Source organism: Odocoileus virginianus, unplaced genomic scaffold, assembly GCF_023699985.2.
Source record: "Odocoileus virginianus isolate 20LAN1187 ecotype Illinois unplaced genomic scaffold, Ovbor_1.2 Unplaced_Scaffold_8, whole genome shotgun sequence".
In the NCBI taxonomy this organism is placed as follows: Eukaryota; Metazoa; Chordata; class Mammalia; order Artiodactyla; family Cervidae; genus Odocoileus; species Odocoileus virginianus.
The window spans coordinates 1,697,898-1,710,154 of NW_027224270.1; the positions used below are offsets into that span (position 1 = coordinate 1,697,898).

The 12,257-nt window shown below is 38.5% G+C and overlaps 1 protein-coding gene across 3 annotated transcripts in view; it reads right to left on the reverse strand.

Annotated features, from left to right (window-relative positions):
• Nucleotides 1-12,257, reverse strand: part of TMEM232 (transmembrane protein 232) — a 244,479-nt gene that overhangs the window by 113,385 nt on the left and 118,837 nt on the right. For all 3 annotated transcript variants that reach the window (XM_070462676.1, XM_070462674.1, XM_070462673.1), the window contains one exon: nucleotides 6,391-6,569. In XM_070462676.1, coding sequence (XP_070318777.1) covers nucleotides 6,391-6,569 — 179 coding nt within the window. The remainder of the gene's footprint in view (nucleotides 1-6,390; nucleotides 6,570-12,257) is intronic.

Sequence of the window (12,257 nt, forward strand, 5' to 3'; positions counted from 1 at the left end):
AGTTGGTTTTTCTGGAGCTCTCCTGCTTTTTCGAGGATCCATCAGATGTTGGCAATTTTCTCTCTGGCTCCTCTGTCTTTTCTAAATCCAGCTGGAGCATCTGGAAGTTCTCAGTTCATGTACTGCTGAAGCCTGGCTTGGAGAAATTTGAGCATTACTTTGCTAGCATGTGAGATGAGTGCAATTGTGTGGCAGTTTGAACAATCTTTGGCAGTGCCTTTGGGATTGGAATGAAAACTGACCTTTTCCAGTTCTGTGGCCACTGATGAGTTTTCCAAGTTTTCTGGCATGTTGAGTGCAGCACTTTCACAGCATCATCTTTCAGGATTTGAAATAGCTCAACTGGAATTCCATCACCTCCACTAGCTTTGTTTGTAGTGATGCTTCCTAAGGCCCACTTGACTTCACATTCCAGGATGTCTGGCTCTAGGCAAGTGATCACATCTGGGTCATGAAGATCTTTTCTGTACAGTTCTTCTGTGTATTCTTATCACCTCTTCTTAATATCTTCTGCTTCTGTTAGGTCCGTATCATTTCTGTCCTTTATTGTGCCCATCTTTGCATGAAATGTTCCCTTGGTATCTCTAATTTTCTTGAAGAGATCTCTAGTCTTTCCCATTCTATTGTTTTCCTCTATTTCTTTGCATTGATCACTGAAGAAGGCTTTCTTATCTCTCCTTGCTATTCTTTGGAACTCTGCATTCAGATGGGTATATCTTTCCTTTTCTCCTTTGCCTTTCACTTCCCTTTTTTTTCTAATGAACTCCCCAGGTATCTTTTTTTCTCATAAACCCCCTTTTTCCCCACTTCTCTTCTTTTCTCATTCTTTTCAAATCTCCTCTTTTCTCATGAACTACCTTTTCTCATGAACTTCTTTTATCATGAACTCCCCAGGTTGGTAGGTGCCCAATATGCTACTGGAGAAGAGTGGAGAAATAGCTCCAGAAAGAATGAAGAGGCTGAGCCAAAGTGAAAACAACACCCAGCTGTGGATGTGACTGGTGATGGAAGTAAAGTCTGATGCTGTAAAGAACAATATTGCATAGGAACCTGGAATGTTAGGTCCATGAATCAAGGTAAATTGAAAGTGGTCAAACAGGAGATGGCAAGAGTGAATGTCGACATTTTAGGAATCAGTGAACTAAAATGGACTGGAATGGGTGAATTTAACTCAGATGACCATTATATCTACTACTGTGGGCAAGAATCCCTTAGAAGAAATGGAGTAGCCCTCATAGTCAACAAAAGAGTCTGAAATGCAGTACTTGGGTGCAATCTCAAAAACAACAGAATGATCTCTGTTTGTTTCCAAGGCAAACCATTCAATATCACAGTAATCCAAGTCTATGCCCCAACCACTAATGCTGAAGAAGCTGAAGTTGAACGGTTCTATGATGACCTACAAGACCTTCTAGAATTAACACCAAAAAAAGATGTCCTTTTCATCATAGGGGACTGGAATGCAAAAGTAGGAAGTCAAGAAATACCTGGAGTTAACAGGCAAATTTGGCCTTGGAGTACAGAATGAAGCAGGGCAAAGGCTAACAGAGTTTTGCCAAGAGAACACACTGGTCATAGCAAACACCCTCTTCCAACAACACAAGAGAAGACTCTACACATGGACATCACCAGATGGTCAATACCAAAATCAGATTGATTATATTCTTTGCAGCTGAAGATAGAGAAGCTCTATACAGTCAGCAAAAACAAGACTGGGAGCTGACTGTGGCTCAGATCATGAACTCCTTATTGCCAAATTCTAGACCACTCAGGTATGACCTAAATCAAATCCCTTATGATATACAATGGAAGTGACAAGTAGATTCAAGTGACTAGATCTGATAGACAGAGTGCCTGATGAACTATGGACGGAGGTTTGCGACTTTGTACTGCATGTGCGTATCAAAACCATCCCCAAGAAAATCAAGACTATAACAACTTACACATCATACGAGGAGTAAATAATGAATGCATATAAAGTGTTTAGCACATGGCACACAGTAAATGCCCAACAAATCTTAGTTATTACTACTAACACGTTTTAAGAAATAATTATGAAAGGAGAATTCCGTGGGGGTCCAATATCAAGAATCTGTCTGGCAATGCTGGGGAAGCAGGTTCCATCCTGGGTTGGGGAAATAAGATTCCATGTACCGTGGAACAACCAAGCCTCCATGCCACAACTACTGAGCTCACAAGTCCTGGAGCCCAAGCAAAACAACTAGAGAGTCTGGACGCTGCAGCGACTGAACCCGCGTGCCACAGCCAGAGTCCTGTGCTGCGGTGAAAGCGCCACTTAACACAATTAGATCCCGCATGCCCCAACTGAGACCCAGTGCAGCCAAATAAAACAATTAAAAACTAAAAAATAAGTATGAAAGAAATAACATTTTCACTGAACATTGTAGAAGATTACAATCTCATTTATTTAGTGCTCAACTAGAGAACTCCTACAACATTAAAAAAAAAAAAAAAAGAAAGAAACTCCAAAACTTTTCACCATCTCCCAGAGTTTGCTCAAACTCATGTCCATTGAGTCTATGATGCCATCCAACCATCTCATCCTCTGTCATCCCCTTCTCCTCCCACCTTCAGTCTTTCCCAGCATCAGGGTCTTTTCCAATGAGTCAGTTCTTCACATCAGGTGGCCCAAAGGATTGGAGCTTCAGCTTTAGCATCAGTCTTTCCAATGAATACTCAGGACTGATCTCCTTTAGGATTCATTGGTTTGATCTCCTTGCAGTCCAAGGGACTCTTAAGAGTCTTCTCCAGCACCACAGTTTGAAAGCATCAATTCTTTGGTTGCTCAGCCTTCTTTATGGTCCAGCTCTCACATCCATACATGACCTGCTGGAAAAATCAGCTGGTCAGGGACCAGCCAGTTTTGAGATGGGGACGTTTAAAAACTAGGATGGCTCATCTCTGCCACGTTCTCTCATACACCTGGTTAACTCTGATTTATTTACAGATCAGTTACAGGGTCCCAGAGAACAAGAAAGGGCAAGCACCAATATATACGCATTTTCAAATCTCTACTTATATAATATTAGTATTCTTTAAGTTAGGTCACCCGGTCAAGCCAAGAATTTGAGTGTAGAAAGAAAGATAGGATATAGGGACCCTTGAATAAATTGGGGACAATTACTCTAACAGTGTACCACAAGTTCCAAAGCAAAATTACCAAACAATTAAAATCCAGTAAGAACAACCTATTTTCTCCTCAGACTGTTTTCTTAAGATCTACAGTTTTATAAAATCATCCTTTAGTCCCTAAGACCTTACCTTGGTAACCCAAACACACGTTTCAAATTTAATGCCTCATATTGCACAGTCCAAACTTTCTTCCTCAACTAGAGAAAGTAAACCAATGACTTTCTCTTAAAAGGTCCTTATTTGTTCTTGGCTCCTACCATGTCCTTATCTTAAAGATGTCCTTTGACCCTCCCCCTTTCAATCATTTCATGTAACTCATCATTTATGTTTCCAGCTCAAATACTGCTAAAACAGTAATGTCAGTTCAGTCAGTCAGTTCAGTCACTCAGTTGTGTCCGACTCTTTGCGACCCCATGAATTGCAGCACGCCAGGCCTCCCTGTCCATCACCAACTCCCGGAGTTTACTCAAACTCATGTCCATCGAGTCGGTGATGCCATCCAGCCATCTCATTCTCTGTCATCCCCTTCTCCTCCTGTCCCCAATCCCTCCCAGCATCAGGGTCTTTTCCAATGAGTCAACTCTTCGCATGAGGTGGCCAAATTATTGGAGTTTCAGCTTCAGCATCAGTCCTTCCAATGAACACCCAGGACTGATCTCCTTCAGGATGGACTGGTTGGATCTCCTTGCAGTCCAAGGGACTCTCAAGAGTCTTCTCCAACACCACAGTTCAGAAGCATCAATTCTTCAGTGCTCAGCTTTCTTCACAGTCCAACTCTCACATCCATACATGACCACTGGAAAAATGTTTGGTCTCTTTTTTCTTATATTAATGAGGAAAAAAGAGACCAAATATTTATGTGAACTTCCATTTATGCCATGAACTTTAACGGAGCCAGTCACATATAGAATATTCTTTTTGTACTAATCCTTATCTTTCTAAAGAATAGGTCTTCTGGATGAAACAGTAAAATTTACTGTGTAAAGGTTATTTATTGGACATCCTTGCTTCTTCCATAGAATTGAGTATGATAAAATAAATTTAGTAAGTACTCATATTTGCTTCATATTTTTTACTGTTCTTGGTGAGAACTTTTATATAATTTCTCACTTTATATACTCATATACCTCAATATTAAGTAAGAGAATCAAACTAAACTAAGTGATATTTAACCAACTAGATATTTTCTAATTTATCATTTATATCATTATTTATATTGCTTAGTAATTCAAATATGTCTAGCTCTCTCTAGTTAACCTATATATGAAACAGACCTATAGTAAATTATACCTTTTGTTAGTCTACCTAATACAAATTAAGTTTGCTTTATATTAAATATGTATTACACATAAATTGATATAACTGCTTTTACAAATTTCTAATTTAAATTTTTCTGTAAGGAAAACTTGCCTTCCTCACACACTGACTATTTAAAATGAATGAAAGCATCCCTTGGAAGTCTCACTAAGCACCAAAAACTAATTAGCACATCTAGTGGTTAAGCTTTTGTTTATTCCTTCATTCTCAGAACTGACTGCTTGAGTAATAAGGTCTTCACTTGGATCTAGCATCTAAAAAATATTTGCCATGTCTGATTAACTGACTTATGAATTTCAAATGCAATTATCTATAGAAATTTAGTAAAATTTTGAAGAAAGAAGCTATCTTACACCAAGTGATTGGCTTTGAAAACAGGCATATAAATAGAATTCTAATGACTGAAATGACAAATTTGAGTTAGCTTATTTATGTAGTTACAATATAAACCACTTGAGATATGAAGTGGCATATGAAAATAGGTACAAAATCAGATAATAACATAAATAATTGAAAGAATCATGGAAGCAGGAAAAAAAGAATATAATAAGACTGAATAATATGAATTAATCATCCTCTATTTCTCTTAGAAAATGGCTAAAAATTTGACTATTTTTTTAAGCTTCAGCAAGTAGCTTATACAGAATCAATAATAAGGTTCAGAAAGCACACGGAGGATTTATTTCCTATAACCCAGTAAAGAGAATACTGGGTGATATAGTGGTCATCACTATAATAGGCACAATAATTGTCTTTGTTTTTCTTCTCTTTTTCCTGTGTTCCTCACTCCAAAACCAAGGAAAAGCTGGAGCAAACTGCATAAAAGCAAGTCCATGAAATCCAAAACAATGTAGTTTAAAAGGGCAGCAATTTGATTGTCTTTATCTATGAAAAAAAAAGTTAGAAATCTAGGGAAAAGAATGGACTATGTGTTTTCATATTGTCCTCCATAAAGATCATTACTCCAGATCAGATGTATAATTCAAAAACAAAGAGTTTAAGGTTCTGTTTTCCAATAAGGATCTGAAGTATAGATATTCTGTAGAGCAATAATGGCCTACCCATACACTTGGACAATCAATTCAGCAGAGTGAATCATTATTTGCTCTTCTTGTTAACATCAACTCACACCCTGAATTATTAGAAAACAGGATATTAACAGTGTTAGGATAATTGCATCTGTGAAAGCTAGAAAGAACCAGAAATTTTCAGGGACAGAAAAACAGCATACTTTAGGATAACAAATTAACCTGTTTCAAAATAAGACATGAAGGGGGGAGAAAAATGGTGGAGTTTTGAAATATCACAGGTATCACATAGATAAAAAAAAATCACTGGAAAATCGTATTTGTATTTTATGAAGAATGGATAGCTAGTTTCAAAATGATTTTACATATATATTCAAACAGAATGGAAAAAAACAAGAATTTGTAAAATATATTTTTAACTTTAAAGTAAAAGACATTAGATGTAGTGAGTCCAAATTTGTGACTTATATTGTCTGATGCTGGAAAGGTAAACTTATAAATTAAGATAACTAAATAATTTATTATCCAAATTGAAACACTTTTAAGAATGAATTAATCCACTACTAATAAGAAAGCTGGAAAATTAGGCATAGACCCAGGCTAACCTCGACAAATTAGAATGTGCAGGCAGCCTAGTTAGAGATGTGTTGTGAAGTCACAAGCCCAAAGCAGAACAATTACTCCTCCCCAAAATTAACTCCTTTCTTGAAGCTGCTTAATCAGAAGACTGCCAACTCTCTTCTTTAACTAAAATTAGGTCAGTGTTATATGTTAAAAACTGTGTTCTCAATTGTGAATCACTGATACACACTGATTATGGATATTCAGAGATAAAGGACAAATGCTTCCTGGTGATAAAATTTCCTATTGATTACCCAGCATATTATCTTACCTGAGCAATATTAACTGCATTACAGATTCGCCTGTCTTTCTCACTGTCCTTGGTTTTCTGTAACATTTGCCATATTTTGTTCCTAAGACCATCCTGCTCTTTATCTCCCCGGAGTTCCCACGACATTTTCACCAGGTTGTACACTAGGCCATAGCGTCCAGCCCATTTCACCTGATCATCTGTTTAAAAAGAAATATTTTGGGAGAAAGGCATCTTATTCATCTTACTAATGTATGTTATTGTGAAAAAAGAAGACACTTGACTTTATTAATATTTTAAAGTTTTAAATTCTGAGCTTTGGATTTTTTTTTTACCCATGATTACTTTTACTCCTTTAATTTTAAAACATCTCACAGATGATTTAAAAACTTCTAACCATGTGAAAAGTTACTTACACCTAACTGATATTATACCTCATAAATTAAAAAGTTAAAAGATAAACTCTTAACTATGTACTGTAAACACACTTTTGAAATTCAAATAAAGAGGAATTTGTTTAAGGCAGTATAAACACAGACCACCATGGTGAATTTTCATTATAAATCAGAGAAATAGGAGAAAAATCCTGCCTGTTATAAAAATGATCAAACTCTATGAAATATGGCATCTGAAGCAAGAAAAAAGCTTTAAAAATAATGTGAAAAGCACACAAAAACTACTGATATAATTATAAGCTGGGAGATTTTTTTAAATAATAGATACATAAATCAAATTAAATAGGGGAAGGGAGTAATTAATTCAGAAGAGGTTTTTTAAAAGTCTAATACACTTCTCCTTCTAAAAATTATATACCAATTAGCAATTTAAATAAGTTACCAAGTTATACTTTTAAAATATGCATTTCTCTTACAGAAAAGAGGACAAAGTTTCTCTTTATCTTAATTATATCTTACCTAGATGATATATTGCTATGCAATACTATTCAAGAAAAGAGAACTCTAATTTAGTGATGGGATAAATAAATTTAGAGAATAATGCATGTCTCAAATGGTATATGAGCTTAACTTAACCAAAGAGCACCATGAGGATATTGACTATACGTGAAGCAAGAAAGAGGACTAAGAGGAAGAAAAGGTTCAGAAAGAGAGATGGAAGGTATTCTGGTGAGAGCTAGACTGACTCTGAAAATCATCGATGCCCTTCTTGAATAAAGAGATAAACACACTCTGAAAAGTCATGATCTTCAACTTTTCCTAATTTAATCTGGATTTCATAACCAGGTTAATAATAATTATTATTGTTATGATAAATAGAATACCTGGGAATATGTGTCCATATTCTAGTTACTTATTACAATTCTGCTATGAAGACTATATCATACTTAGAATAATAGAAGGGAACGTAACACATGAGCCTCAACTTGGATAAAAATTCCTCTAGCATCACACACAGGGTGTATATTGTCACCCTGCTGACTTAACTTATATGCAGAGTACATCATGTGAAATGCTGGGCTGGATGAAGCACAAGCTGGAATCAAGATTGCCGGGAGAAATATCAATAACCTCAGATATGCAGATGACACCACCCTTATGGCAGAAAGTGAAGAGGAACTAAAGAGCCTCTTGATGAAAGTGAAAGAGGAGAGTGAAAAAACTTAAAATTCAACATTCAGAAAACTAAGATATGGCATCCGGTCCCATCATCTCATGGCAAATAGATAGGGAAACAATGGAAACAGTGAGAGACTTTACTTTTGGGGGCTCCAAAATCACTGCAGATGGTGACTACAGTCATGAAATTAAAAGACGCTTGCTCCTTGAAGAAAAGCTATGACCAACCTAGACAACATATTAAAAAGCAGAGACATTACTTTGCCAACAAAGGCCCATCTAGTCAAAGCTATGGTTTTTCCAGTGGTCATGTATGGATGTGAGAGTTGGACTATAAAGAAAGCTGAATGCTGAAGAATTGATGCTTTTGAACTATGGTGCTGGAGAAGACCCTTGAGAGTCCCTTGGACTGCAAGGAGATCCAACCAGTCCATTCTAAGGGAAATCAGTCTTAATATTCATTGGAAGGACTGATGCTGAGGCTGAAACTCCAATACTTTGGCCACCTGATGTGAAGAACTGACTCTGGAAAAGACCCTGATGCTGGGAAAGATTGAGGGCAGGAGGAGAAGGGGACGACAGAGGATGAGATGGTTGGATGGCATCATCGACTCAATGGACATGAGTTTGAGCAAGCTCTGGGAGTTGGTGATGGACAGGGAGGCCTGGCATGCTGCAGTCCATGGGGTCGCAAAGAGTTGGACACGATTGAGTGACTGAACTGAAACATAACACCTTACTGAGCAGATACAACATTAGTCTTTTGCTCAAATGTCTACCATTTAATCTGAGCTCGTTTATCTTCCGTTATTTTACCTTACCCATTTCTCTCATGAACTCTCTATGGTAGCTCCATTTAAGATCCTCTCTGTCCTCCTCTCTTTTTACAGCTGCCTCTCCGCTTGGGGTCAGCTGACCTGTTACTGGGGGACCTGACTGGGCCTGGTTCCTGCGGGTCCCTGAATGGGTGGGAGCATCTCCAGGATCACGTGGAATAGAGCTGGAGCTGGTCATGGGACCATAGCTGGGTCCACAGGTCTCAGGCCTGCTATCCGGAGTAGGGATGGATTTAGCTCCTCTAGGTCTGTGTGCATGCTCCTGCTAGGCCCCTGGGTGGGTTCTGCGTGCACAGAACTGCTTCTGGGCCATGGTAGAGTGAGGCTAGAACCAGGTCTCAGAGATGCTTCAAGATTAACAGGCAGGCCTCAGTCAGTGGGCCTGGGACTCGGGGCACGGCCAGCATGGGTCCTCCCAAGCCCTCTGGTGGGTGGGGCTAGCAGCAGGACTGCAGACAAGCAGGGAGGAGCTGAGCTCACAGGAAGACAGCAGAGACCCTAGGCCCACAGTCAGAGCAGTGTTGACGGCCGGCCACCTACGCCCAGCCTGCCTTCCTGAAGAGGCTCTCCTGAGTCCTGGGCTGCATTTGCGTTTTCCAACCTATCACTCGGGTTCCGAGGTCCTCCCAAAGGTGCGTTTGTTCACAGATGTTTGCCCAAGTTGTTTCTGTCTGTGGAAGGATGAAGGCCGAGGAACTCCTGTTCCACCATCTTACAGACATGACTTCCCAGATATAATTCCAACTATGGCAGTACACTGATTTTAACTGGCAAAATTCTTATGAGGGAAGAAATGTATTTTCAGAAGAATTTGCTGCTTAACTTAGCCTCTTGATTGCAACTTACACTTTCTGTTCTCAAATATCAATTTTAGACAGAAGCCTTCCTCCTCTCATTTCTAAATTCATTTCTTTTCTGTGTTCTCTTACCTTCTACTGCACCTTCCTTTCCTGTGAATGAAATAGAAGGTGAGATTGTAAAGAAAAGTACTTTCCTGAATTGGAGAGGCCATGCTTTATGGAATAAGATTATGCCAGTCTCCACCTGGCTCTCATCAGCAGTGCGATGCTGTTGTTCAGTTTAAGTCACTTCTGACTCTTTGCAACCCCATGGACTGCAGCATGCCTAGGCTTCCCTGACCTTCACTGTCTCCCAGTTTGTGCAAACTTATGTCCATTGAGTTGATGGTACCATCCAACCATCCAATCTTTTTCACTCTCCTCTTTCACTTTCATCAGGAGGCTCCTTAGTTCCTCTTCACTTTCTATCATAAGGGTGGTGTCATCTGTATATCTGAGGTTATTGATATTTCTCCCAGTAATCTTGACTCCAGCTTGTGCTTCATCCAGCTCAGCATTTTGCATGATGTACTCTGCATATAAGTTAAATAAGCAGGGTGACAATATTCAGCCTTGACGTACTCCTTTCCCAATTTGGAACCAGTCTGTTGTTCCATGTCAGTTCTAACTGTTGCTTCTTGACCTGCATACAGATTTCTCAGGAGGCAGGTCAGGTGGTCTGGTTATTCCCATCTCTTGAAGAATTTTCCAGTTTGTTGTGATCCACACAGTCAAAGGCTTTGGCATAGTCAATAAAGCAGAAGTAGATGTTTTTCTGGAATTCTCTTGCTTTTTCAATGATCCAATGGATGTTGGCAATTTTATCTCTGGTTCCTCTGCCTTTTCCAAAACCAGCTTGAACATCTGGAAGTTCATGGTTCACCTACTGTTGAAGCCTAGCATGGTGAATTTTGAGCATTAGTTTACTAGCGTGTGAGATGGGTATAATTATCCAGTAGTTTGAACATTCTTTGGTGTTGCCTTTCTTTGGGATTGGAATGAAAACTGACCTTTTCCAGTCCTGTGGCCACTGCTGAGTTTTCCAAATTTGCTGGCATATTGAGTGCAGCACTTTCACAGCATCATCTTTTAGATTTGAAATAGCTCATCTGGAATTCCATCACCTCCACTAGCTTTGTTCATAGTGATGCTTCCTAAAGCCCACTTGACTTTGCATTCCAGGACATCTGACTCTAGGTGAATGATCACACCATCATGGTTATCTGGGTCATGAAGTTCTTTTTTGTATAGTTCTTCTGTGTATTCTTGCCACCTCTTCTTAATATCTTCTGCTTCTGTTAGGTCCATACCATTTCTGTCCTTTATTTATTACACCAAAGAAATTCTCACACTGCTAAGAAATGTTATGTCTATTCAAGCAATAAACTGGGAAACCAATATGGGAGTTTAATGAGGTCATCTAGGGCTTTGCTGTCATGAGCAGTAGGAGACCGGAGAGTGAAGGGCAGAGCTAAGACATCGTGGAATAGATCTCATAAGACTGTTATGCTATGGAGGAGAAGGACATGTACATGTTCACACTCAGGAAACAAACGATCATGAAACCACCTGCAGAAATTAGATTATAGAGAAAAGCCAGTTTGGAGAGAAAGGAGATAAATTAATGTGGCATGATGATGGGTGAGGGGAATCTGATATTCAGTGTTCTATAGCTTGTTGTAAAAACAGAGCTATAATTCAAGTAAAAGAACAGAATTGAAATTATGGATTTGTGAGTCATTAGCATAAAAATAAGGCCAGAACTCAATATAAGTAGAGAAACAATTATGAGCTTTTAATGAATAATTCTGGAAGTTTGAACCTCAGAAATAAAAAAGCAGTTTTTTTAGCAAGATGATAAAGTATACTGTAGATTTTAACCCATTTATAAATTTATTTCTAAACTCCTAGATTCTTTACATTAAGCACAATGATCAACAGAAACACATGCAGATTACCTTCCTTCATACATTTTAAACGACTATTTTTTGAGCAACAATGTTTTAGAACCTTAAAATCACTGAACTGAATATGGTGTGTTTCAACAGTGACAAACCATGAAATACATTCTGATAACTGTGTTCTCAAAACTCAGTTTTCAAATGCCAGTGATGACTTTAAAAGTAAGCTGTTCACCCTGTAGATTTAAACAACAGTGAAGTTTTGCTTATAGGTATTTGTCGGGAGAATCTGTGACATCCAACTGACTGACAGTTAATGAAGAAAAAAGTTCTTATCAAGACAGATGGGATGCGCTACAACTGTTATGAAAAGAGGAATGCATTCTCACATGGACGTTTAGACACTGGCTGAGAAGCATGCCTGCTCGGAAACTTCTCATCCAAGGACAAGACTGCAGCACAAGGCGCTTTTCTGTTCTCCTTTGAGTGACCCTGTGGCAGCTATCAAAGATGTTACCTGAAATGTAGTGAGAGAAAATGTGTCTCTGTCTGCAGCTAAGCAGACAGTATGCTTGGAAATCAAACTGAAGCAAAACAAAATTCTTAACAAACCTTGAAAAACTGAGAAATTATACCATTTGAAAACCAATATTTTCTGAACCTTTCTTTGTAGCAATGCTTTATTTCAGTGTTTGAACTCTTTGGAAGCCTTTAACTGCAGTCTAGATATTTATATGT